At 46.7% G+C, this 25,801-nt stretch overlaps 1 protein-coding gene across 1 annotated transcript in view; it reads left to right on the top strand.

Annotated features, from left to right (window-relative positions):
- The window catches only part of Stk32b (serine/threonine kinase 32B), a 184,881-nt gene extending 168,033 nt beyond the window's left edge, over positions 1 to 16,848 (top strand). Inside the window, exons 8-12 of the mRNA XM_027387053.2 lie at positions 5,797 to 5,913; positions 7,752 to 7,877; positions 10,686 to 10,817; positions 11,800 to 11,864; positions 14,966 to 16,848. Coding sequence (XP_027242854.1) covers positions 5,797 to 5,913; positions 7,752 to 7,877; positions 10,686 to 10,817; positions 11,800 to 11,864; positions 14,966 to 15,104 — 579 coding nt within the window. The 3' untranslated portion in view covers positions 15,105 to 16,848. The remainder of the gene's footprint in view (positions 1 to 5,796; positions 5,914 to 7,751; positions 7,878 to 10,685; positions 10,818 to 11,799; positions 11,865 to 14,965) is intronic.
- The last annotated feature ends 8,953 nt before the right edge of the window (positions 16,849 to 25,801 follow it).

Raw genomic sequence — 25,801 nt, 5'->3', positions numbered from 1 at the left:
CCTTGTATTAAGGCTGGCAAGGCAACCCAGTATGAAGAATAGGTTCCCCAAAGCCAGCCAAAACCATCAGGGACAGATCCTGCTCCTGCTGCTAGGAGTTCCACAAGTAGACCAAGCTACACAACTATCGCACACATGTAGAGGGCCTAGTTCAGTCCCATGTAGGCTTCCTAGCTGTTGGCCCAGAGTCTATGAACTCCTATGAACCCAGATTAGTTGTTTCTTTGGATTTCCTTGTGATGGCCTGAAGTCAGGATCTTATTTATTTATTTATTTATTTATTTATTTATTTATTTATTTGGTTGGTTGGTTGGTTTTGTGGGAGAATCCTTTCTGTTGGATGATCAGGAATGAACAAATGTTTCTTGAATGAATGATGATGAGGGCAGCCTATAACTGACTCTAGTTCAGCCAACTTTTTCTGCTCTTGAATTTAGTTATTTCCCATGAATTCCTCAAAAACTTAATTACGGTGCATGGCATTTTCAGAATGCAGAGAAAATGAGAACTTGCTTGCCTCCCTGGGTACTGAATGAAAGAGTTAGCACTCCACAGGTTCACTTGTTTTAGCAGATACTTTTCAGTTCTACCGCCATTGGGGGATGTGAGCATTCCTAACCCCAGACGAACCAGGATGCTTGCTGCCCCAGAGGCTGTGGTTTTTATACAATCCATCATGCAGGTGACCTTGGTGCACAGTGGTCCTCAGCAAGAGGAAGCATGCCAGCAGAAATGATGCTGGCTATTATTCCTCAAAGGCCAGAACAGTGTCCAGAAATGGCTTGGCAAGAAAAAAAAATATAGAAGAAAGCCTGCTTCTTCAAAATTAAGTTCTCCGTTTCTCATTCTTGAGAGTTTTCTACTCAGAGACCACTTTCAAGGGAAGAGAGGGAATCACAGGGCCAGTGAAGGCCTTTGGTACAGGGATGATGGGACCATGTAACTACCAGAAAGCACATCTGTGGGGAGCTGGGTGTCCTTTCTCCCAACTTGTCTTTGCATGGCAGAATTGTCCACCCAAGGGGCATTGAGTTATGATATAGCCTGCTTTCTTGTTTTCATACTGGAGACCACTAGTTTAGTCAAATGGCCAGTCCAATAGCACCTCACCTTCCTCACCTTACTTGTAGACCGTGGATTCAGAAGTTATTCTTCTTCTTGGCCATTTGTGCGTGCACGCACATGCACACACACACACACACACACACACACACACACACACACACACACACACACACACGCCGGCAGTGAGGCTCCTGGCTTCCCAAAGACAAAAGCAGGCAGCAGTGGGCTTTCCTGCTTAGACTAGGGGAGCTCCAGGAAAGGCAGGTGAGGAAGTGTGCTGCTAGTGTGGCTTGTCGACCAGCGTCTCAGAAACGCTCTAGTTCTGACAAAAATAAAAAATAAAACAAAAAACTGTTGTCTCTCTCATGAAGAGTCAGGCACCATGCAGGAAGAACAGAGGGACCTGATCTCCTGTGCAAGCAGCTCATTTATAGTCTGGGTAAGAGGTGCAGGGGACATAGTCTTTCTTGGAACCCAGAGCAGAATCTCAGCTCTTATCCCTACAAACCTGCCTTGGGAAAAAACACCCAGATGAGCACCCCTCATGATCACAATTCCCACAGAGCAAGGTTCTGTAAACCTGGAGAATGAGTAATGGAAAAGGCAGAGTGGAGTGATGAGGGGAGGGCAAAAGGAGACTCTGCCCCCTTTCCACATCCCCACAGAAGAGACTTAGTGACCTGCAGTGCAGACACTAGCCCTCCTACATGGATGCCACCCTGACAGATGACCACCTTTGGGATCCAGGGGCCTCCTTACCTGCAGAGAGAAGCTGCCTCGTGTATCCGTAGCAAACAGGGAAGTTCCCTTGTAACTCAGAGGAGAGCTGCTTCCTTGTAACAAAGAAAGAGACTCTGAGAGGAACCTCCCTGGCTCATCAGGGACCCATCCCATGGGTGACCTTAAGCAGGGCTTCTAAGCAGTTGGAGTGCTCAGATCCTCTGTCAACCTCTGTCATATAATAACGTCATAGCTCCCCAGTAGGGATGTGTGGAGACTTAATGACCTAGGGATATAAGCATTGTACAAACCCCAGCTTCCTAACTTCCACAAGGCTCCCACCCAGAGTGGCCTACTGTGACCTTCCCAGCTTAGTACACTTCACACACTACACAGGCCCTTGGGGCAGAGGCAGGGCCCAGCCAGGCTGCCATCTATTAAATGAAAAGGCTCCAGGTGTGAGAGCATAAATGCTTCTTCATACTGTAATTTATGATTACCTTGTCTGAGCCCCGGCTTCCTTATTCATAAAAGGAAGATAATGAATACAGTCACAGTGGAGTTGGAGGAAAATGTGACCAGAGCCTTAGTAGCAAGGGGCTGAGGGGCAGAGTGCTAATGATGATATCAACATATAGCAGGATAGTGTCACAGGAGCCATGGATGCAGCTTGGGCATTGAGGGCACAGTTGGGAGACCCCAAGGGACATCTAAACTGGTTCATCTGTGAATTGTCAGCATCAGTGTGAGCAGGAGTTCCTGTGTGACATCTAAGATAGTTCACCTGTGAGCTGTCAGCCGTAGTGTGAGCAGGAGTGTAACACAAATAAATAAAAGACCCAGAGACAGATATTGGGGTTCAAACTTCAAACTGAATATCAGAAAAGCAAAGCAGCTCTTACCTCTAGCTCAGGCTGAAAGGGTTGATCCACGCACAAGCCCTTCACCAAGTCTCAAACTGCTGCCTTTCCTCATTGTGGCTGGTGAATGAATGCTTCTCTGAGATCTTGCTTCTGTCTTATACACTTCCCTAATGTGATTTAAGGTGTGAGCTATAATTCTTGTTTAGACTGATTCACTCTTGTGTAGATCTTGGTGGCCTGGGACTCACAGAGATCCATCTATCTCTTAATCCTGAGTCCTAGGATTAAAGTGTGTACCACCACCTCCTAGCTTCTGGCTGCTGGGATTAAAGGTGTGTGCCTGGCTTCTATGGCCAGTGGCTGACTTTGCTTTCTGAATCCTCAGGCAAGCTTTAATAAATCATAAATAATACATCATCACGCAGGAGTTCCTGCGTGGCATCTAAGATGGTTCACCTGTGAATTGTCAGCAGTGGTGTTAACTGGACAGAGAAGGGAGGCTGAGACAGACTCAGCAGTCAATGAACCCTTTCACCTGTCATAGGGTGGACAGAGGACTTCCATAAAGGGCCCTGAGGGGTTGGGCTTTGAGGGGTGGATGGCACAGTGCCGTCCCTTGGACTTAGGTAGGGAAGTGACAGAGTGGTAACTACATATAGACATGAGCTTAAGCATCATGTGTTTCTGAGTTCTGCTACAAGGGCAGAGCCTAGTATAAGAGACTCAACCCCAGTGTTGTGGATATTTGGGCCAGGCCATCCTTTGGGGTGGAGACTGGTCATGAGGTGATCTGAAATGTGGTTGTACACACTGGCAGCCAGCAGAAACCTCCACCATCCAGTGGTGACACCCCAGTATCTCCGGGGTCAAACTGCCCTGGATAGAGAGCCTCTGCCATGGTGATCAGGAGGGCTGAGTGACACCTCCCCAGGGGACCACATGCAAGGGAGCTCTATCAGTAGAGGTGAGGCTTGGAGACCAGTCAGGACCATGCTGCCCTCCTAGCTTGACTACCAACAACTTGCTTCTCTGTGCTGCCCCTCACCTTTAACTCCAGCCAGTACCTCTTGGGGACTGTAAGTGAAAATATTGGGGTTTAGAGGTCAAGTCAATAGAGGAAGGACATCTGGAGCATCCTATAAAGAAGAGATCAAGTGCAGAACCAAAAACTGCTGTGTACACCCTGGTGCAAGGCTCAGCCTGAAGTGGGGAGGATTGTTGACTTGTCTCAGCAAAGCAGATAGACCACAGTGCCTGGAGTTGGGAGCCCAGGAGGTAATTCTGCTCTTTCCTGCACATCCTGGGGTGGATCTTGCTTTCTCATCAATCTCCAGACTTACAGTTTCTGTGGAGATCATCTACCAGTTCCAGAGGGGAAACTCTCAGGCTTTGGAGTTTCAAGTTTCAAAGGACAGTTATTCTGAGTAAAGAGATTAGAGGGCGTTTGTGGGATCCGATGGTCTGCCAGCCCTACTCTAGCAGATAAAATGACAGGTCTCCACCAATTCTCCCCTTCTACACCTCCTATTTAATGACAAATTGACTTTTTTTTTAAAAAAAAAAAGTTTCCTAGAATAAAGACATACCTTCACTCCGGCATAAGCGACCCAGTGTCCTGTTGCGGAAACCACTTTTGCCAGCAGGCCTCACAATCACTGTACCTCTAAAGACAGCGGCTTCTGAGTCAGGGCATCCTAAGGACAATGAGAACAAAGCAGTAATGAGGTCCATCACTGTGAGAAGATGCAATTTGGGTCTTAATACTTGCTGTTTAACTCAGAGGAAGGCATGTGTCTCCATGCCCACCCAAACCGAGGAGGGCTAAACCTGGAACCTAGGTATCAGGAATATCTTAGCCGCAGTGCCCCAGGCTGACTTTAGATGTGCATACTGCCTGTGTCTAAAGGTTAAAGTTCTCATGATCAGTGATGGGTCATGGTGCAGTCAGTAAAGCACTACACAAGCATAAGAACCTGAATTTGATCCCCTAGAATCTCTGAAAAAAAAAAAAACCTCATGGGCAATGGCAAATACCTGTAACCCCATGGCTGGAGAGTCGGAAACTGGCAGCTCACGGGAACTCTCTGGCCAGCTAGTCTAACCCATCTGGGGACTTCCAAGTTGAGGAAGAGAATCCATCTCAAAAACCAAAAGGAGGGAGAATAAAGACACTCAGTTTCAATATCTGGCTTACAGGCACACACACAAACGTGTGTACACAGGAATGAGTATAGACTCACATACAGAGTTCCCATGATTACCACTGGTGCTGGTGTAGCCAAAACACTCCTTCCAGGTGGGAGGGGGGAGATTTCAGATATCAGAGAGAAACTCCTTGGAAGTCTGATGGAAATGCAGAACTCAGGAGAGTTGGTGAATGGCCAAGACAGTAGAAACTCAAATGTCAGTGATATGAAAAGCCTGCCTTTGACCTCTGGCTGATTCCTCACTTAGATTTCTAGAGAGAGCAGGGAAAGACAGTCAGTCTCTGAGAAAGCCCCATCTCTGAGCCTTAGGTTCCTGGCTTTTAAAGTGAGGATGGAAACAGGGATGTCTTATTCCCTGACATCCTTTGTCCTCAATGTATGGGGTGAGGGAGGGGGGTCAGTAGTGGTGGAATAGCCCAGTGAAAGGATAGAAATGGAGGAAGAATCCTGAATAATCTAGAAACCCATCTTCCAGTCCCGGGCCCATATCCAGGTGGTGGCTTTGTGCTCTGGTTGTCCCATCTCCTATAGGGACCACAGAGCACCCCTGATCTCACAAGCTTGCACTCTGTAAGTTTCCTACCAGCATTCATACCCAACACATATCCAGTGGAATAGTACACTCATAGACCTGCTCAGCCAATACAGGGAGCAGTGGTGGCTGATCTTCCAGCAGATGGAGGCTGTGACTAGAAATGTCCCTGTGGGTGCTCAATGGAAGGTACCAGCACCCAGTCTGTGACCATAGCAGCAGAGTGAGTCATGCCTCTTCCACTCACAGAAAGATGCCCCAGCCTCCTCTGACCAAGGTATCACCTCCATGCCCTCTTTTTCCACTGCCCTGCTATGAAAGAGAACAGCCGTCATCACACAGTCTTCCAACAAGAGGGCTGCCTTTTCTAAGACGTTCTCTCTGATTCTGGTGTTGTCTTCTATTACAGAGGCCATATGAAATCCACTCGACCACACCCATTGATGAGATCCTCAACATGTTCAAGGTGGAGCGTGTCCACTACTCCTCCATGTGGTGTGAGGGGATGGTGACCCTGCTGAAGAAGGTGGGAGATCAGGGAGCTGTGTGGAAGGGGCAGCTAGTGCACTAACACCCAGTAACAAATGCTACCACGGGGTCATTCACGGATCACAAAGCCCAGCATGGTGCAGTGTGTGACAGCATGGCCCAGGCTCTTTCCAATTCACTGCAAGTTCCTAATAAACAGAAATATATACTGCATGTGGCTGCTGGCCTCTGGTCCTTAAGAATTCCTGTGGTGGGAACTTGCTAGTAGAATGAATGCTGGTTCTCCAAGTGCCTGGCCCCTCAGCAAACCCAGTAAGTCAGAAGTTTGGGCCTTGGTGCACACATAGGAGCATTGGCTTGCTCTTAGGACAGTTGTTCCCAACACTTAGCTCCCAGATGCCATTTAAGAAGAGCCTGTCTAAGTTTGTACCCATTGCTTTTTGGAAGTCCCTAAACATAGGGCACATTGATTGACAGATGTGGTCCTTGCCAGATGGGGTCCTTGCCAGATGTCTCTCATGTGCGGTGGTCCTGATCACTCAAGGTATAGTTGGGATGTTTCTGCAATGACAAGAAGTGTTGGTGGAAAAGGAATCCCTTGTTATTGGCACTGAGTGGCACACTCCTCTTTAGCACATGCCAGGTTCTTACCAACCCTGGCCCTGTGCTGGAAGTGGGGGAGCTGCCACCATTCCTGACCCAGATGAAGGACCAATATCAGGAGGTCACCAGGCCATTGGGCATTCCCTTTAGGTGGCAGTCCCAGGGGTAAGCCCTACCCTGCCCTGCCCTGCCCAGTGTAGACCCATGGTCTTTCCATCTCGTAACTAGAGTTTTCTAGTGCAGGAGCTGAGAAGATGACTCATTTGGCAAAGTGCTTGCTTGGCAAGCATAGCAGCCTGAGTTTGGATTCCCCAGCACCCACCTAAAAATCTGAATCCAGCACTATGCTGTACTTGGAAGGTGGAAAAAGGAGGATCACTGAGGCTTGTTGGCCAGTCTAGCCAAATCTGAAAGCTCCATGTTCAGAGAGAGACCCTGTCACAAAAATAAGATGGAAAACCATAGAGGAAGACATGGCAACCTCTGGCCTCCACATACACATACACACACATGCATGCACACAAATCTACACATATGCATGCATGCATGTAAGAAACAGAGGTAATGCAAAGCAATTCCCTGTATTGTTTTTGTTTATTTTTTGGTTTATTTATTATGTGTGTATGTTTTATCTTCATGCCTGGTGCCTATGGAGGTAATAACAGGGTATCAGAACCCCTGGAACTGGAGTTACTAACTCCAGTTGTAAGCTATCATATGGATGCTGGGAACCAAATTGGACAAGAACAGCCAATGCTCTTAAACACTGAGCCATCTCTCCAGCCCCTCTGTAGCTGTTTTTACACTCTAGCTCCATTAGCAGAAACTGGCTTCAAGGAAAGGTAAAAGTGGGCCATTCAGTTAGGTCACAGAGATCATCTTGTAACTCATGGGGTGAAATTCATTCTTGTGAAACCAAGTCAGAAGTCCTCAGATGAGGTGGCTTGTCTGTTCTTTCTAATCAAAGCTTTTGTGAACATCAGAGACAAGATGTTTTTCAGATAACTGAGCCCCAAGGAGGGACATGGAGACTGAAAACTTAGTCCCTCCTCAGGAGTCATTTGCCACATGACCTTAGAGAAGAGCTGACTTGAAGTCCTTCCCTAGCTTTAGGAGTACATTTGGCACTCTGGAGCTAACCCAGACGGGGCAGGCCACTGCCCAGCATGGATGCAAGGGCACCCTAAGTGTTGACAAGACTCCATTTTCCAACCCATGCTCACCCAGGTGGGATACATCATTCACATAAGTGTCTTTCCCCTCTAACCGCAGCTGCTGACTAAGGATCCCGAGAGCCGCCTGTCCAGCCTCAGTGACATCCAGAATACGGCCTACATGGCTGACATGAACTGGGATGCGGTGTTCGAGAAGGCACTGATGCCCGGCTTTGTGCCCAATGTGAGTCAACCCCCCCCTCCTTCAACAGGTCCCTGCCTTCATATTAAGCATGACCCCCGCCACTGACTGGTTTACTCCCTGAAGGTCACAAAAGTAAGGCACCAACAGGTTCATGCTTCACTGAGATCCAAGATTTTCATAACTTTTCTCAAATCATGCATTAACCTCCATTCTCTAGATTTCTTTTTTAACCACAAAAATAGGAGAATTTTTGTATCCTCTCCTCTGTTAAAGGCTATTGAACCTCTATACAGGCTCCTTGGGCTCTCAGGTCATGCTAGCTTTGGCCATTTCCTACTGACCAGCTCTGGGGACCAGCTGTGGGAGGCACAGATTGCCAACCTTTCCTGTTAAGACACCGTCTAACCTGGTGCCCTATTTGAGTACATTCAAAGCAATTCAAGTAGGTCCTTTTGTTAGGATTCATGCATTCACAATCACAGTTCACACACGTGTGTGGCCACACCATACAGAACATACATACATCTTTCAGCCATCTTTTTCCCTAAGTTATGATTAGTTTGTTGAAATAAAACATCTTTAACTGAAATACCTTGTAATGCAGCAGCTATAAGTTTCTGAGCATTAGAGTTCCAAGGTGGGCTTCTTGCAGTGGACCCATGGGCTCTGAGCCTCCCTGGCCTCCTGAGCCTCCCTGGCCTCTCCTGCACTCTAAACTGGTGTTAAGGGCTGTGTTAGCACAGATGCTGGTTGGTCACAGGGAGACAGACATCTTCCTGAGAGCCCATCTTCATTGGCCTCTTCTCAGGAATCCCATGGCAATGCTCTAGAAGGCACTAGAGGGCTGTAGTGCAACACTGTCATGTGACTGTGGATGAGAGCCAACATGGCTGAATATGCACTCGGTGCTGGCATTGTTCTTAGAACTTCCCATGCTTTAGCTCCTAGAAGTTTCACACTGGCCTGAGAGTGGATCTTCTAAGTATTCCAAGTGACTTAAAGTAATTTTCCCACGATGACCTGGGATGAGGTCAGCAGAGCTTGAACTCAGGCAAAGCAGGATCCAGGCCTGCATTTGGGTGGATGAATGAATGGATGACAGGCCTCTCAGGAGAGACTAGAGCCTGAATTCAAGATTTTCCTTGAAAGAGGGCAAATGCTGAGGTAAAATTGTATAACAAGGAAAGGATTCTTAGCCAAGTTCAAGAAGTCAATAATGATGGGAGGAGCTGGGGCCCACAGGACAAACAGAACAAGGGTCATTGTGTGTACGGGTCCCACTGAAAGGCAGGGTGTGGCCCCAAATGTCCTGCCCCATTTTCTCATGTCAGTCTCATTACCCTGTGGAAAGTGAAACTCACAGGGGGTTTAGTGACCTGTGGTGGAAGAGCCAGGATTTGTTCCAGTTCCATGGCTCTTCCTCTGCTCTCTGGCTGTATCAGGTTTGAGACAGTACAGCAGCCTGTCCAAACTGGTATGGTCAGCAAACCCTAGCTTGTGACTTAGGTTGGAGGCTAGCATTCCAGTGGTGTACTGTTCTTGAAGGGGCAGACGCTGGATACTTAGTGGGTCTATCTCATTGAATCTTAGAAGCCTTTGAAGTTGTTCATCTCACACAGTGGTGGACACAGGGCAGAGGTCATGTGTCATCTAGAGTCACTCAACTGAAGATGAGTGCTCAGATGCAAGCTACCTGTCCCTGAGGCAGCACCTGGCCTGGATCCTCTTAACTAGGTCACAGCAAGCCATGCCCTCACAGGTCTGGGGACATGAAGAACAGAAAGGACTGAAATACTTTCTAGAAACCTTGAGGTAAGTCTTTGGAAGTCAGGCTTTCCCATCATCCTGAGTCCCCAGAAGTGAGGAAGCCTGCCCAGGACCAGAGAACTGCAGCACTAGGATTCCCTGTGCGACAGCAGAGCTGTTGACATGCAGCTGTCACAGGGCTACATGGCCAATGGGTGTGTCATCAAGATGCCAGCCCTCAAGGACAGTCTCAGACCCCCGATGTGAGGGCCCAAGCCTGTAAATCAGGACAGGTGGAGCCCCCATCCTGCAGCAGGACCTGGCCTGGGTGTGGACAGCTCCAGCTGTGGAAAGGAACTGGTAAGCAGGACAGGGAGCTGGACAAATGTTGATCAGAAATGGTGCTTAGGCAGAGGCAGGTAGATCTTTGTGAGTTTGTGGTCAGCCATTGCTATATATAGTTAGACTCTGTCTCAGCCAAGGCAACCTCAAAAGTTCATTAATTAAAATTCAAATTAAATTATGGAAAACCATAATAAGGAAAATAATGACATGTGTGTCTATAATGAAAGAATTAGTAAAATAAACTAAATAATAAATAAGGTAAAAATACATTTATAAACAGTCAGAGGATTTAGACGAGTGGTTCTCAATTTGTGGGTCATAACCCCTTTGTGATTCAAACAACACTTTCACAGGAGTTGTCTAAGACCATTGGAAAATACAGATACTTACATTATGGTTCATAGCAGTAGCAAAATTACAATTATGAAATAGCAACAAAAGAAATTTTATGACTGGAGTCACCACAACATAAGGAGCTGTATTAAAAGGTCACAGTGTTAGGAAGGCTGAGAACCACTGATTTAAACACAGGGAGTTAACAGGCTGAGGTTTCCCCACTGGGACTGTGTCTCTAAACAGATGGTGTGTATGCTGAGACTGTATTGATTCATCATCAGAGAGAAACATAAGGCCACAGCAGGGTGCCAGCTAATGTCACTGCCGAATGTGAAGATGCCTGGCTATGTGGAAAGGATGCATAGCCAGTGATGGACAAAATAACCGCAAACCATGCTTTTCCTTTCTGCTTCCCTCCAGAAAGGGAGACTGAACTGTGACCCCACGTTTGAACTTGAAGAAATGATTCTAGAATCCAAGCCGCTTCACAAAAAAAAGAAGAGGTTGGCCAAGCATAGGTCCAGAGACAGCGCAAAGGACAGCTGTCCCCTGGTGAGCCCCCAGGGGAGGGTTCTGTGGGGAAGAAGGGATGTGTGGAGGAAGGTTTCTTCTTACTAAAAGGTACATTTCAGCCCACCCTTCCCTTTCCTCTCTCTATGTCCTTGGAGAAGTGGTGCCAGGGCCCCCACTAGATGCCAACCCCGGACACCCTCATACTCCTTGTATAAAATGATGTACTGGGTAAAAACCTGGGCACATCCCCCATATGCTTCAAATTGCTTTAGGATCACTTTCATCATGTGACACAGGGCAAATGCTGTGCACCTAGGTGTTGGGCATCACTGTCCAACAGAGAACTTGCCAGTGCAGGCCTAACTGCAAAGTGCATGAGTAAGACTTGAGGGATGGTGACAGAAAGCTGGGCTCTGTGACACCAGTGAAGCTAAGGAGGGCAGATCACATGTGGATTCTTGTGGATTTTTGCATAGTGTTCAAGGCACTTCAAATCTTAAGGTCTGCTTTATGGAAACTTCGGAAAATCTTATTTCCCAACATTTTCAGACTGCAGTTGGCTGGATCTGGGGGTGTGTGGTCACAGAGCTAGTCATCCCAAAGGCTCACAGAGGGGAAGTGGCTTCCTTGCATCAGGTACCATCTACATGCAACTTCTAGGGTGCATCCCCATAACATTCCGATCCTGGAAGGACGACTTGGCATGAGTGTCTTGATCTTAACATCTCCTCTGCATCCTGAAACAGGCTTGAGAGGCATCCAAATATGAGGGAGGTCCAACTCAAAAGCACCAGGCATGTTCCATCCTAGAGTGGCTTCTATGATTTTTTACCCCTTAAAACTAAGAAACACATTTGTCTGCCAACACAGTTGCTGGCCCCAGCCACTGAACTTGTTTCTAAGTCCTGAGTGGCATGATTCTCATTTAAATAATGTAAGTAAACTAGTTGCCCTTAATGACCCTCTGCTATATCCTCACCGGTGCTCTGCCATTTAGTCCCCTCTCTGTGCTTTTTGACAGAACGGACACCTGCAGCAGTGTTTGGAGACAGTACGGAAGGAGTTTATCATATTCAACCGAGAGAAGTAAGTTCACCTTGCTACATCCAGGCAGAGCCCGTTCCCCAGAACCAAGGCCCACAGCAGAAATGCAGTCACCCCTGGGCTCTGTCATCTCTGGGCTAAGCCCATCCCTCAGAACTAAGGGTCCCAGGAGAAGGTGGTCCAGCACCACTAACAGTGAGTGACAGCAGCCCTGGTGCTGGAAGAGAGGGCACAGTGGAGCCATGCTCAGGCCCTGGAGGGAAGGATGATTCTAGATTTAGAATTAGGAGCTGCTTTTTAATCCTCAAAAGAAGTATGCTCTGATGTGGGTGTAGAATGATGTGGAGCCCTCAGAACTTCTTGAGGCAAGGTCCTTAGCCTCTCTGAGCTTGCTTGTCAGTATGGCAAAGTAAGAAGAATTGCTCCTTGGGGTGGAGAGTCTGGCACAGAGCTCAGCAAGCAGAAGAGGATGCTCATCAGGGAAATGATAACCATCGTTGCTGTTGTTACTTGGGTTAAGGGATGAAGCATGTGGGAAATTCTACACCTAGGCAGGTAAGGTATGGGATGATGTGAGTCTGGGAGTAGCTCCACGGGGTCTGTCCTTCTACAGGTGCTTTAATTCCCCATCACCGGCTAATGAAATACTGAGAAAAGAAGCCTGCTCAAATGGAGTCTGAGTCTCAGCAGTTGTGGATAGTGTACCCTCCATCTAGGTCAGAGGTGAGCACAGGGCATAAGCAGGACAGAACCAGGCTTCCTGGGTCCTTAGCAACACCAACCAGAGTGGCAGCCTCTCCCAAGTACAAGACAGTGCTGGGGAAAATAAACTTTGTTTTTTAAGTGAGGGGCCCTGAAACTTTAGGAGGAAATTTCATGTAGAGATAAAGGTGACTCAGAAGGCTCTCAACAGTTTCCTGAGAACTTGGCACCCATGTCAATTACACTCAGGTTTGCATCACAGGAAATTTAAGTATGATATTCAAGAGGGCAGCTGATCCCAGCATGCTCATCTCAGTCAGTAAAGGATAGGAAAAACACAGCCATCAGAAAGGATGTGAAAGTTGCTCTAGGCCAGGTACCATGGCTGTTTCTTTATAGCCATCTCCACCTGCTTCAGCATTTGATGCTCAGCACAGCCCAGTGTGTGTGTGTGTGTGTGTGTGTGTGTGTGTGTGTGTGTGTGTGTGTCGGAAGCTCTGGCCATTGTGACTTCCCTGCTATAATGGGTTGTACCCTGGAACTCTGAGTCCAATAAACGCTTGATCATTAAATTGCTTTTGTCATAATGTTTTATCAGAGCAACAGGAAAAAAAGCTGAGACAACACCAATGGGAAAACGTGTCAGATATGGAATATTAGCAGGATTCTCTGAAGCAAGCACATAGACACTGACAGCTTCCCCTGTGAGATCTTTACATTGTTTCCCACTGGTTAGCCTTTATTTTATACCCAGGCTTCTTATGAAGAAGGCATAGATTGGCATCTCACAGCACTCCACCGTGAGTCACCATGAAGCCCCTCTAGAGGAGGGTAGCCCCACATCACAGGAAAGAGCCAATGTGGAGAGAGAGATACTGCCATAGCCCAGGGGACACTGAGGGATGACCACCTCCACCAATAGCTGAAGCAGGCAGGGAGGAGCTCCCAGAGAGTTCTGTACTTGAAACCTCATGAACACAATGGGAACCCAAGATGAGTACAGCCACTCTGCCTTTCCTCTAGGCTGTTCTGAGAAAAAAGTGAGTTTGAGAAGAGGACTGATTAGTGCTCAAGGCTGGCTGGAAATGATTACAAGGGAAATGTCTAGTGTCAGAAGAAATAGCCATCCAACAGACACAAGCTTGGCTGCCTCACTGAACCCAGAGAGAATTCTGCCAGGAACGGTGCCCAGAAAGCACAGCCAGGAAGGTCAAAAATAGAGTTTTGTATATGAATCTTGGGCTCCCCTCCAACACACTGTGGCTTCAACCAGTTCTCAGCTCCTTTCTGCCCCTTCCTTTTTCACCACAAGAAGATGGAATGGGGGAGAGGCCAGGAAGGCTGCAGGTGGCTCACTTATAATTCAACACCAAGGAGTTGCACCCAAGGACTTCAGTAGCTCCCAGATGCAGTCTTGGTATATGGGGACCTGGGGTTTGGTAAGACTTGCTAGAGCTCTCCAGAGGAGGCAAGAGCATTCTTGAAGAGCTTTGAGTTACCTCAACCAAGTCTTTGCTTTCTGCCCTTCAATACCTGTCTTGCATGAGCTGGAATTACTGATATGTGTCATCAGTCTAGTAAGAATTAGTATTTGCAGACACACACTACTGGCTACCCTCACACCTATCTGATCCTGTTGCCTCCTACACACCATAAACCTCACTTTAGCTAAGGAAACAGAGCCTCAGAGACGCTAAGCAGCTTCACCAAAGCAACTCGGGAGGTTAGAGCCTGGGTTTCAGTTAAGTTCTCTACTTGTCCCTTGAATGCCTCTGCTCCTCCTCTGGTTTGTACTATGCACAGGCAAGTGGCAGCTGTGACATAGTGAGTGAACCTGAACTTTAAGATCAAAGAGGGGGGGGGATATGGACATCTTCCAACCTGTAGCAGGTGGCCAGCGGCTAAGAAATGCAGTGTTCAGGCTCCTGTTCCCTCAGTACAGCTTTTCCTGTAGTGTTTTATCAGTTTGGGTGTTTCACTGTTCAGATGTTTGTCTGTGGGATTTTTTGGTCACCACCCATCTCTTTAGCATAAGCTCTGCGAGGACAGAGAGCATGGTTTCTTTGCTTGCCAGCATAGTCCCTGCCCCAAGGCATGGCTACTACTCCATCCATGGGAATAAACAGAATGAATGGTGCATGAGTTCACCAACCAACTCTACTGGCTGTGAACTTGAGCAAATTAATTACATCTGTGATAGTTCATAAATAGCACAGGGATTGGCAAGGTTGGAATTATTATCTCCATTTTATAGACAGAGAAACTGAGGCTCTGTGTGTTAAGTCACTCACCAGGTATAACCAAGTGGAACACTGGGGACTCCCACAGAGTCATACATTTGGGGGAGAGCAGATTCCAGTGGTCTATCAGGAGTCTCTCACAAGTGTGTGGCTGCACCCATCCTGCCATCACTAACCAGGTCTGTGTTGTGCTTGTTGCAGGCTCAGGAGGCAGCAGGGACATGATGGCCAGATCTCAGACCTGGAAGGCCGAGTAGGAAGTCAGGTCTCAAGCAAGCTGCAGGATGGTCGAAACAACAATATCCTGACCCACACATGCACTCGTGGATGCAGTAACTAAGCTCTCCTGCCCAGATGGCATCCTTTCTACCCTGACACCAAGAATCCCTCCTCTGTGCCCTGATGGTCCCTATCTTATCCCTAAAACATCAGATGCAGAAAGAGCTCTGTACCCAGATCTGAGGAGCATGGGCTCTGGTCCCTGCTTCAACTGATTTGCTGTGTGACCTTGGGCAAGCCACACCTCTGTGCCTCAGTTTTCTGCATCTGTGGAAAGGGTTAACAATTCTCTGCCCTGTCTCCAGCCACAGAGTTGTGAGAATCCAGTTGGACTGCATATATGCAAACTCTTGGGCATTGATAAAAGTGTTTATACATGTAAAGTATCTCAACATTTTAAGTGTCTGTCTCCTACCCCCCAAAACAATTTAAACCATGATAACTTTGCAATTTGACTCATCCTAGTTTGTTAGATGGTACTTTCAACAACATAAATAGCTGGCATGGGACTCCCAGGTCTCAAAGCAACCATGAAGAGTCATCCACAGACTTCCTGGTCTTTGGGAATGGTGCAGCATACAGACCAAGCCCAGGGCTCCGTGCTGCAGACATGCTTCTCCCTGACTCATGAACGGTCACTCCAACCTTTGGATTTCAGCAGTCACCAGTTCTTGCCATATCCCATATCCCCATGCTGGACCGCACTCAGGTGCATCTCTGGTTACTTCTTCCTCCCACAGAGAGTTGTGGGATCCCAGAGGACTCATACTGCAGCAGAGCCTCAGTCCCCATGATCCTTCGAGGTTTTCCTTCCCAAGAAGTGGATAAAACAAGCCAGTCAGCCTGCCGTGCAAATGCTGCCTGGCTGGGGAGATGTTGTGAAGCCTCTACCTAGTCTGTTGAAGATGAAAGCAGGATCACTCAAGAAGCAAAGCATTTTATAACCTGGCCAGAGATCAGTTGACACTGGAGTTGGGGATGCTGAGGCAAAGAAAGCTAGGGTTTTGCAGCCAATTGGCAGTTGCTGCCAAGACTGGAAGACCTCCGCAAGTCACATGGTTACTCAAGGGTCAGTTTCCTCACTTTCAAACAGGAAAGAGAATGTTGACCTTTCAGAGTTGTTACAGGGCATGATAAGATTCCATGTACCACACAGTGATGACTGACAGCCAACAGTAGTCTGACATCACTCTCCTCATCATCATCTTTCCATCATTAGCATCATGTTCTCCTTCACCATCCTCATCATCTTTCTCATTATCTTTATCATCACCATCACAATCACCATCCCCCTTTCCTCTGCTGGAGGTACTTTCTTGTTTTGCCAGCATGGTAGGTCCATTTTCCAAGGATCTTCCAAGTTTACAATTTGTTTTCCTTTCCTACCTGGAGCCTCTGAGGTCTCTGAACATCCATGCTGAGATCAACTGTTTTGACTTTTAAATCCATTTCTATTTTCTACTTTTCCACTGTGATTTGAGTCTGTCGGTGTCATCTCTTAGATCTTGTGAGAGACCTTTTAATGTATGGAAAGGTTTTACACTTTTCTTCAAATAACAGCATTGCTCCCCTCCCCTTAACTGAGTCTCCTCGCATCTATCTCCTGCCCAGTCCATGTCTCCAGGCCCTGTTTGTCCCTCCTGCCCTCCTGGATGTCCCAACTGCTCTTCTCTACACTGTGACCTGGAAGTATTACAATTTCTTGTTGGGATGAGCTCATGAATGAGAGGCAGGGGTGGAAGTTGCAGGGTGGGGAACCCTGATTTCTTGGCTCTGTTTAAGTCCGTGTACCTTGTTTGGAATAAACGATCACTCTAACATTCCTTGTATAACTGCTCTTAATTCTGGGATGGGTAGGCTGGACCTTCTTATAGATAAGGGGCTCGAATTTAATCAGAAGCAGAGATGGCATAATCATATTTCTGTCACTATAGCAACACATCTAAGATAACTAACTTAGAAAGAGAAAAGGTTTCTTTCAGTGTCTTTCTTAAGGCCTGTGGGATACAGCAGATCTAGCAAGAATGTGTGGTGGGCTGACTTACATTGGGAGCCAGGGATCAGAAAGAGTAATAAGTAGCCAGTGTCCCACTATGTCCCATAAGGACATGCCCCAGTGACCTAAAGCCCTCAAGACCCCACCTCTTAAATGTCTCACTCCCTCCAAATATCACTGTTCTAGGGCCAAGCCTTTAAAACCCATACTGTCCAGAGACATAAGATGCAAACTACAGCAGATGGGGTGTTGTGTCAATGACATACTGACTTTTCCCATAGATCAAACTGAGCTTGGCTATTCGAAGGTCTCCCCATTTGACTATAATTTATATTATTACTATGTGTTTATAAAGAAAGAATCTATCCTGGAGGGTAGAAATCCCAAATATGGAACACATAGACAAACATGATTTCTAATGTCCTTGAATTGCCACCTGGACCTCATACACATAGGAGCACAGGACAGTGTCTTCGATGTTCATGGGCTTCTTGACTTACTCACTACCTTCCAACCTTCCTCTCCACTGGGATGACTTTCAGCTTTCATCTGTGTAAGGCATTGCAAACATTTCTCAGAGGTCAGTGCCACCACTGCCAAGTCTCCTGGGACCCATGGCAATACTAATCCACACCAGGCATAGCTCTTCTCTGTGGACTTCCATGAAAATCCCTCACAGCTTTCACAGAATGTGCTTGGTAAGGGGAAAGCAACAGTTTTTTAGTGAATGAGATAGGCAAACCCAACACAAACTGTCTGTAGCACTTGCTTTGGGCAAGACCACCCCACTCACTCCCTACCCCCATGCACTGCCCAGGGCTTTCTCTCTTCAATGCCATCAAGGACTGTCCCTCTTCAAAGAAACCTCTTCATGAGGCCCAAGTCCCAAATGAGTTTTCACTTCTCTCTCATCCAACCTCCATTCCCAGAATGTGTGACCTCAACCCGGCTTTGGCAGAAGAACAATCAGATTGTACACATTATTCCTCCTTTTGTGTGAGACCTGCCTGGGGAGACATAAAGAAATATCTATTCACCCCAGACAGGGCACTGACAACAGACTAAAAGAATGATTCCACCAAAGTCCAACTTGGTGAGCCAATGAGAGTATTAGGATCACATATAGGACTCAAAGGCAGCTGTACCATACAAAAGCCCAACACAGCATGAGTGGTAGATAACTCATGGATTGTGCAGTACTGGAACACTCTACAATTGCAGGCTGCTCAACAGATGGGAGAGTCTCCTCTCTTTAGCAGTCTTTACTGTTTAACCCTGGGAAAGGGAGGGGCTCCTGAATCGTGTAAGCTTCAGGGACTTTCTGGGGCTGGTGTTCACTTCCTTACATTTATGGAGCCTGTGGTCTCCTCACTCACCCAGTTGGGTGGATGTAGGAACCATTATCATTCTAGATAGTGAGAGTGACACCATTTTTGACATTGTGGGCTTCTTAGAGATGATCTTGAAACCTGAAAGTCCCAGGTCCATAAGTCTCAGAGACCTGAGACTCTGCATTGCTAACTAGCACTCAGAATGCACAGATCACACTGGGGAAGAACCACACTTCAGTAGCAAGGACCTAGAGTCCCTGCTTTCATCCTGACAGGCCATCTGCTAGTGTCTATTCAATATAAAGCAGCCTTCTCCCTGCAGTGTCATCCCCAAGTCCTTTCAACAGAGGCCTGTGGCCCACAGAGCTGAAACATTTCCCAGTTGACCTTGCTCAGAAAACTTTTGTAGCACTCAGTCAAGAAAACACCCTAGGGCCACCACTTTACAAATTCAAATGTCATCTCCTTATGAAAGAAAAGGAATCTCCCTAGAAAAGCATCTCACATGACAGGAGGCTGGTAAGTCTTGAGAGTAGAGCCCTCAACAATAGGAGTAGTGCCATTATTCAAAAAGCCAGAAGAGGCTTGTCCCTTCCACCATGTGAGGGCATGAGAAGGCCCCCATGTGAAGAAGAAAGTGAGTCGTCACCACACACTGGATAATCCTTCCATCTTGGACTCCCCAGTGCTCAAAGCCATGGCAGACAACCTTTTCTTCTTCATATGCCACCCAGTCTATAGCATTATACTACAGCAGCCTGAACACACATGTTATATCCTGAGCTAGAATGTAGTAATTAAGGGTAGAGTTGGGGAAGTCTCTAACAGACTTCTGACTCGGATCAAACAAACAAACAAACAAAAAAAAAAACCACCAAAATTTCATCTTACCACTCAGCTCTTCCCACCTGTCCCCAAGCCAGCCACACCAGATTCTCAAGGAAGCTTGGAAAACAATAGCAAAATGGACTTCCAAATGTCTACATCATTATCCAAATTATACATCTGGAAGCCTGCTCAGAGGGTCAAGCAGAAACAGGAAATACAGAACCCAAGCCTTAACAAGGTTGCCATCCCTTCCAGAACTTAACTTTGACACTGGCAAACTCTGAGTATTACCCTAGAAGTCAGCTTCTGGGAACAGTGGCTCCATTGATGGCCCAAGTCCTGACCTATTAGAAAAGAAACCTCTATCTCATTACCAAGTGATGAGTGAATATGAGGGGCAGACAGGCCTGGCATACAGAAACTCTCTTGTTGTATTAATGACTAACCTCCATTAAATGCAAAAACACATCTGGTGGTCATGCATGCCTCCAATTCTAAAACTCAGGAGGAAGAGACAGGTGGATCTTTGTAAGTTCCAGGCCAGCCAGGGCTATACAGTTAGACCCTGTCAGAAGGAAGAAGAGGGAGGGAGGTAGGGAGGGAGGGAGGGAGGGAGGGATGGAGGGAGGGATGGATCATGGGAACATTTCAACTTAGGAACATTCTACAAAATACTTAAACTTTATCCACTCAAAGTACCAAGGTCATGAAAGAAGGGAAAATGGGAACTGGTTATGGATTGCCAGAGGTCCAGAAGTGACTGCTAAGGAATGAGACAGCTGGTGGCAAGGCCAAAGAACCATCACCAGATGAACACACTCCTAGTTCAGTGAACAGTAATTTGCTAATGTGAGTTTCTTCATTTGACACGTATGCCAAAGTTATATAAGAAGCTCACCCTGGGGGAAGGTGAGTGAATGGTGCTAGGGAATTTTAATGCAATCTCTGAAGCCCTTTGACAAATCTAAAGCCATCTCAAAATAAAAGCCTCTGAAAATCTGTCCACAGAAGATAGGGGCTCCCCCACACACACACCTCCATTCCTTCTACCTTCATCTCTTGTTGCTTCATTTTGTGAAAAACCAAAATTGGAGTTCTCCTCTATAAAGCAAATGACTGTGGTATGGGAGTTGAGACAAAGTTCCTAATGGTAGGCATTATCAGAACTTCCACAGAGAGGAGCATCACTCTGTCTGTCCCAGCCTGACAGATGCTATTTCATGACACAAACCCTCAGTCAGTTTTCCCTTAGAGGTGGAAGCCCAGAGACCAAACACACTCAAATAACAAATCACAGAAGCCCCGTGCTCCTTCCCCAGTGTGGCCCATTAAGGCTAAAGTATAGGTGTGGACCCACACACACTGAGGGAAATCAATAGCCCCAAGCAGGGTCACCAGGCAGAGCTCCCCAAAGACATCAGGCAATTCAGAGATGAGTGGAGAACCCTAAAAGATTGAATTCATTTCCTATGACACGTTGGAGAAGATATTGCAGCCATAAGCCAACAGAACAAGCTGCCTTTAAATAATGGAAGAATGGGAAGAGCTTCCAGAAATTAAAAAATTATTGTCCAATTTTTTAAAAAAAAACATCCCATAAAAGAGATAAAAGAAAGAAACCACAAAGACCTGCCTGAAAAGGGACTGAGGAAATCTGACTAGGAAATGGAGGCCCAGGAGAACATCTAGTTTACTACTAGCCATGAGACGTGCTGAGTAATTGCTGTGCAGTGGTCCTGGCACACACACAGGGCTCGCAGCCCAGTGAGGGGGCTGTAGTCAGGGTCCCCATTTCATAAAGGAAGACATTGAGGCACAAACAATAGGGATACCATTTACAGGTCCTACAGTTGCTGATGGGGAGAAGCAGCCCCGGACAAACTTAGATCCCTTCTTACTCCACAGCCATTACTGCTTCTCCCTGGGTATCCTGAAGCTGCTTGTTTGATTCCGTAGATATCTGATCATGTTCACAGAAACAATGCTACCAAAACTTTCACTGGCTTAAAACTTTTAGACCCAAACTGCATACCAAGTGCAGAAGTTCTCCCCCTGCCCCATAGGTGAGTGGGGTGCAGCTGACAAGAATTAAAAAGAGAGAGAGAGAGAGAGAGAGAGAGAGAGAGAGAGAGAGAGAGAGAGAGAGAGAGAGAAGCCAACTGGTAACATGCCAGCCAACTCTTCCCACCAAGGGATGCCGGGAGCCACCTCAAGGGAAAATGCAAAGCTCATTCCCATCTCTTGCCATGGCCATTCATCTTATAGGGACAGCTGCATCAACACAGTGAAGTTCTGAAGGTCAAGTCTAAATATGAGGCCCTGGAGTTAATATATTGGGGACCCCTTTAAAGAGTTGCATACGCATGGCAAGTTCAAGATTAGGCCCAAGGGCCTTGGAAGGAGCCTGAGAAGCCCCTGCAATGGTGACACACACCTTTAATCCCAGCACTCCGGAGGCAGAGACTGAGTGCCATCATTCACCTCTCTGTTTCCTGACTGTGGATGCAATGTGATCAGTCTCCATACGCTCCAGCTACCAGGCCTACCCTGCCATGATAGACTGGACCCTAAAACTGTGAGCCAAGGCAAATCCTCCCTCCTTTAAGATACTTTGCCCCAGGCATTTGGTCACACCTAGTACTGCTACTTAGCTTTGACTATGTTCATGTGGTGTCTTCATAATGATCAATTGGTCTCATCATACTGGTCTGGTATGGCAGCCTCCTGCCTCAGCTACTGCCTGCATACACACTCATGGAATAAGAATAGCCCAACACGTTTTTTTTTGGGGGGGGGGGATGATACGAAGTTGGAGATGTCATCCCTGCCTTATACAAGCCTCAAGACCAGAGGAGACTGGATATCACCTGCTGTCACACTCCTGATCAGTGTCTTTCCCCCACATGCTCATACACTCCCTGTGCTCTTTCTGGGAACACTTCTCAAATCAACTGTATGCACAGAACCCTTAGCTCAGGCTCTGCTTCTAAGAGAACATGGCCAATGAGGAAAGGCCTGAAGGTGTAATGATAATAAAAGAACATCAGGAAAACACCCCAGACAGTCTTAACTTCATAAAGCCCATGGAGAATAGATCATGTTCTCAATCTAATGCCTACCAGGTGTCCATGCAGACGGAGGCAGAGCTACCTGTTGTCACAGACACATGCTGTTGTTGAAGTCGTTTGTTTCTGCCATATTCTACACCTGCCTCATCACTGTGGCTTGGGTATGCTGAGTATTTTCAAAGTTGAATCCCATTGTGAGATATGCAGAGGGAGGACACTTAGACCTGTGGTATTTAGGGGTAGGATCTCTGAATGGTGATCAAGATTAGATACAGTCATTTGTAGGGTACACCGTAATCACGCCTGCTAGGGGCTGGCTACAGGTATGCCTGGCCACGCCTGTGAGGGTGTGGTCAGGGTGACATAGGGAAGGTTTAAGAGTGAGGGGCACACACGTGGGACTCCCTTCTTCCTTTTCATCATCGGCTTGCTGTACTTACTCCTGCCCTGCCAGCTGGCTAGGTTGCTCTGTAAGTAAGGCATCTCCCTAATAAATACCCTTATATTTTTACCTGACTCCGTATTGGTAATTCCCTCATTAGTTATTGGAGTGGGTCCTGTGACTGAGTATAGATAGTGTTTCAAGAAGAGAAAGGGAGAATGGAGAGATGGCTCACTGGTTAAGAGCACTGGCTGCTCTTACAGAAGATCTGGGTTCAATTCTCAGCACTCACATGGTGGCTCACATCCATTTGTAATTCCAGTTCCAGAGGATTTGATGCCCTCTTCTGGCTGCAGCAGACACCAGCAATACACATGGTGCACAGACATACATACAGGCTAAAGACCTATAGACACTAAGAAGGAAGGGGAAGAGAGACCAGTCCTTGGAAGTCCAAGGCAGAAAGGTATCAAATCTGAGGCCTATCTGGACTATATAGCAAGTTCTAAGCCTCAGCTAAACACAAGCAGGTATGTAGCTACATGCCAATGCCTGTGCCACTTAAGAGCTTCACCAGCATGAAAGTCATCATCAGTTGTTTGCTCTTGACCTAAGACCTCCAGAGCCAGGAACCAAAGTAAATTTCTACCTCCTTAAACCTACAAACTATGTCCCACTGTGTTACAAGTTACTGAATAAAAGACAATGACAGCCATGGGATGTTATCCAATATTCCACTTCTCAAAGACTAGATGCCATCTTCATATGCAGAGCCACCAGGGTTGACACAGAATGGCAGATGGATAGTTAGCTCTGGGATTGCCCTTGGAGTCTCACCAGTTCTACAAAAAAAAAAGAAAGAAAAAAGAAAAAGAAAAAGAAAAAAGAAAGAAAGAAAGAAACCATACAAAGCACTATAAACAAGCCCACAGTCCCATTCTTCCATCTTCCTATCATACAGTGGCTCCTGAGACTGGGTTACAGCTGAGGAGCAATCCTTTAGATAGTCTTGTCTTGTGAAGAGTTTCTTTTATTGTTTTCTTTTTTATCTTCCCCGAGAAAATGGAGCCTGACATCAGTAAGAAACAGAAGATGACAAGCTTACAGAATAAAAGGCCCCTTTCTCACACTTCCAAGCTTTGTGAATGGCTTCTGAGAGCAGCCACCTGATGAGAGAGGGGAATGGGGGGTGGGGAGGCAAAACAGAGACCTCATCCCTGAGGTGGTTCTGAGTCTTATCTAACAAGACATTTTCCCACCCAAGTGACCCCATTGGAGCCTACGAATATCGCCACATTACGTCACAGAGTTCTTGAGGACAGATCTAGAATTCATATTACTTTGTCACTACAAAATTAAAATAGTTAAAATGTGAGGAAATTAAAGGCCTTTCCTGGGGATACTCACATAATCTAAATTCCCCAGGTTAGAACCCTGTGCTGGTTAGTGTTTTGTCAACTTGACATATGCTGGAGTCATAAGTACCTCAACTGATAAAAGGCCTCCATCAGAAAGGCCTGTAGACAGCTTCTGTGGGGCACTTTCTTGATTGATGACTGATGTGGGAGGGCCCCCGCCCACTGTAGGCAGGGCCACTCCTGGGCTGCTGGTCCTGGCTAGTATAAGAAAGAAATCTGAGTAAGCTATAACAGTGATTTTACAGTAGCCTTCTTCCATGTTCTCTGCACCAGGTTGCTGCCTTGAACTCCTGCCCTGATTTTTCTTCATGATGAACCGTAGCCCATAAGCCAAATATGCCCTTTATTCCCCAGGTTGTTTCTGGTCAGTGTTTTATTAATCACAGAAACCCTAACTAGGACCAACTGAGAGCTGCCTAACTTTTCCAAGTTCTGTTTTTTGTTTGTTTGTTTGGTTGGTTGGTTTTTTACTGAATTATGAACGTCTTGTGGGTATACATTCATTCAGGCTCTCCCTTTTTTTCCAGACAGGTCTTGGGAGGTGTGGTGGTTTGAATGAGAATTGTTGCCCTTGAACTCAGGTATTACACTCTGTTCCCAGTAGGTGGTGCTGTTTGGGAAGGTGGTGCAGACTTGCAGGAGGAAGTACATCACCTGGGGTGAGCTCCAAGAGTTCAAAGCCTCTCTCTCTAACTCACTCTCTCTTCCAGTTTGTAGGTGAAGATGGGATCCCTCAGCTTCCTGCTCCAGCTTGTAGTATCTGAGCTTCCCCTGCCATTATGGACTCTCTGTCTGGATCCCTAAGTCAAAAGTAATTCTACTATAAATGGCTTTGAGTCATAGAGTTTTATCAGAGTGAGAAGTAGCTATTGCAGAGGCTAGCTGAGATAATGAAAGGTGAGCATTTATACTTAAGCCCAGGGAAAGAAAATTTTCATAGACATTGTTGTGGAGATTGCATTAGCAGTGGAGGAGGGCTGGTAGCCATAGAGGCTACTGCTGGAAGCTCTCTGCTGTTGCTGGGGTCACTGCTGGGGCCGGGGGTTGTTACTCCTGAGGGGGCTGGTGGAGGGTTCTGTTGTTGCTGGTGCTGTTGTTACTGATTTTGCAATCCCTGCTGTAGCTGTTGGTTTGTTTGTTTTTTGTTTTGTTTTGTTTTCTTTTCTGTTGTAACTGGGTAGTGTTGTCACTGTGGCTGTCACTGTTGATGTGTTTTCTGCTCCCGTGTTTGTGGTCCTTGCCACTCTCTACAGTTGTTCATGGCCATTGCTCTGCTGCTGCTGCTGCTGCTGTTGCTGCTGCTGTTGTCCCTGGGATGTCATTACTTCTTGCTGCTGTCACTGCTGTTTGTTTAGGAGATGCCTCTGGCACTGTAACTATAGTCATTAGTGATTTGGTGGTCAGAATTCTCATCCAGGCACATTTTATTGTTATAGCCTCACAAACCAAACTGTATTGAAAGTTGTCGTGACTTCTGTGCATGTCAGTGCAAGTAGAAATGTGCTCCCCACTTCAGGTACTACCACAGAGGTCAGAGAATTCCCATCTGCCTCCAGACAGACATTTCTGAGCATGGCCAGTATTAAAGCATCAGGGCCTGTGGTGTTTGGGCTCCTTGACCCTGAAGAATTGATAGTTTTACAAAATCCTTCTAGCTTTAGCCCAGGACCCCATCTCATCTTCTCCTTGACTTCATTGTGATGGTCAACAGTACATTTAAAGTTTAGACTCACCA

This window comes from Cricetulus griseus (genome assembly GCF_003668045.3).
Source record: "Cricetulus griseus strain 17A/GY chromosome 1 unlocalized genomic scaffold, alternate assembly CriGri-PICRH-1.0 chr1_1, whole genome shotgun sequence".
In the NCBI taxonomy this organism is placed as follows: Eukaryota; Metazoa; Chordata; class Mammalia; order Rodentia; family Cricetidae; genus Cricetulus; species Cricetulus griseus.
The sequence above is the reverse complement of the archived record's forward strand: the minus strand, read 5'-3'. Positions and strand labels throughout refer to the sequence as shown.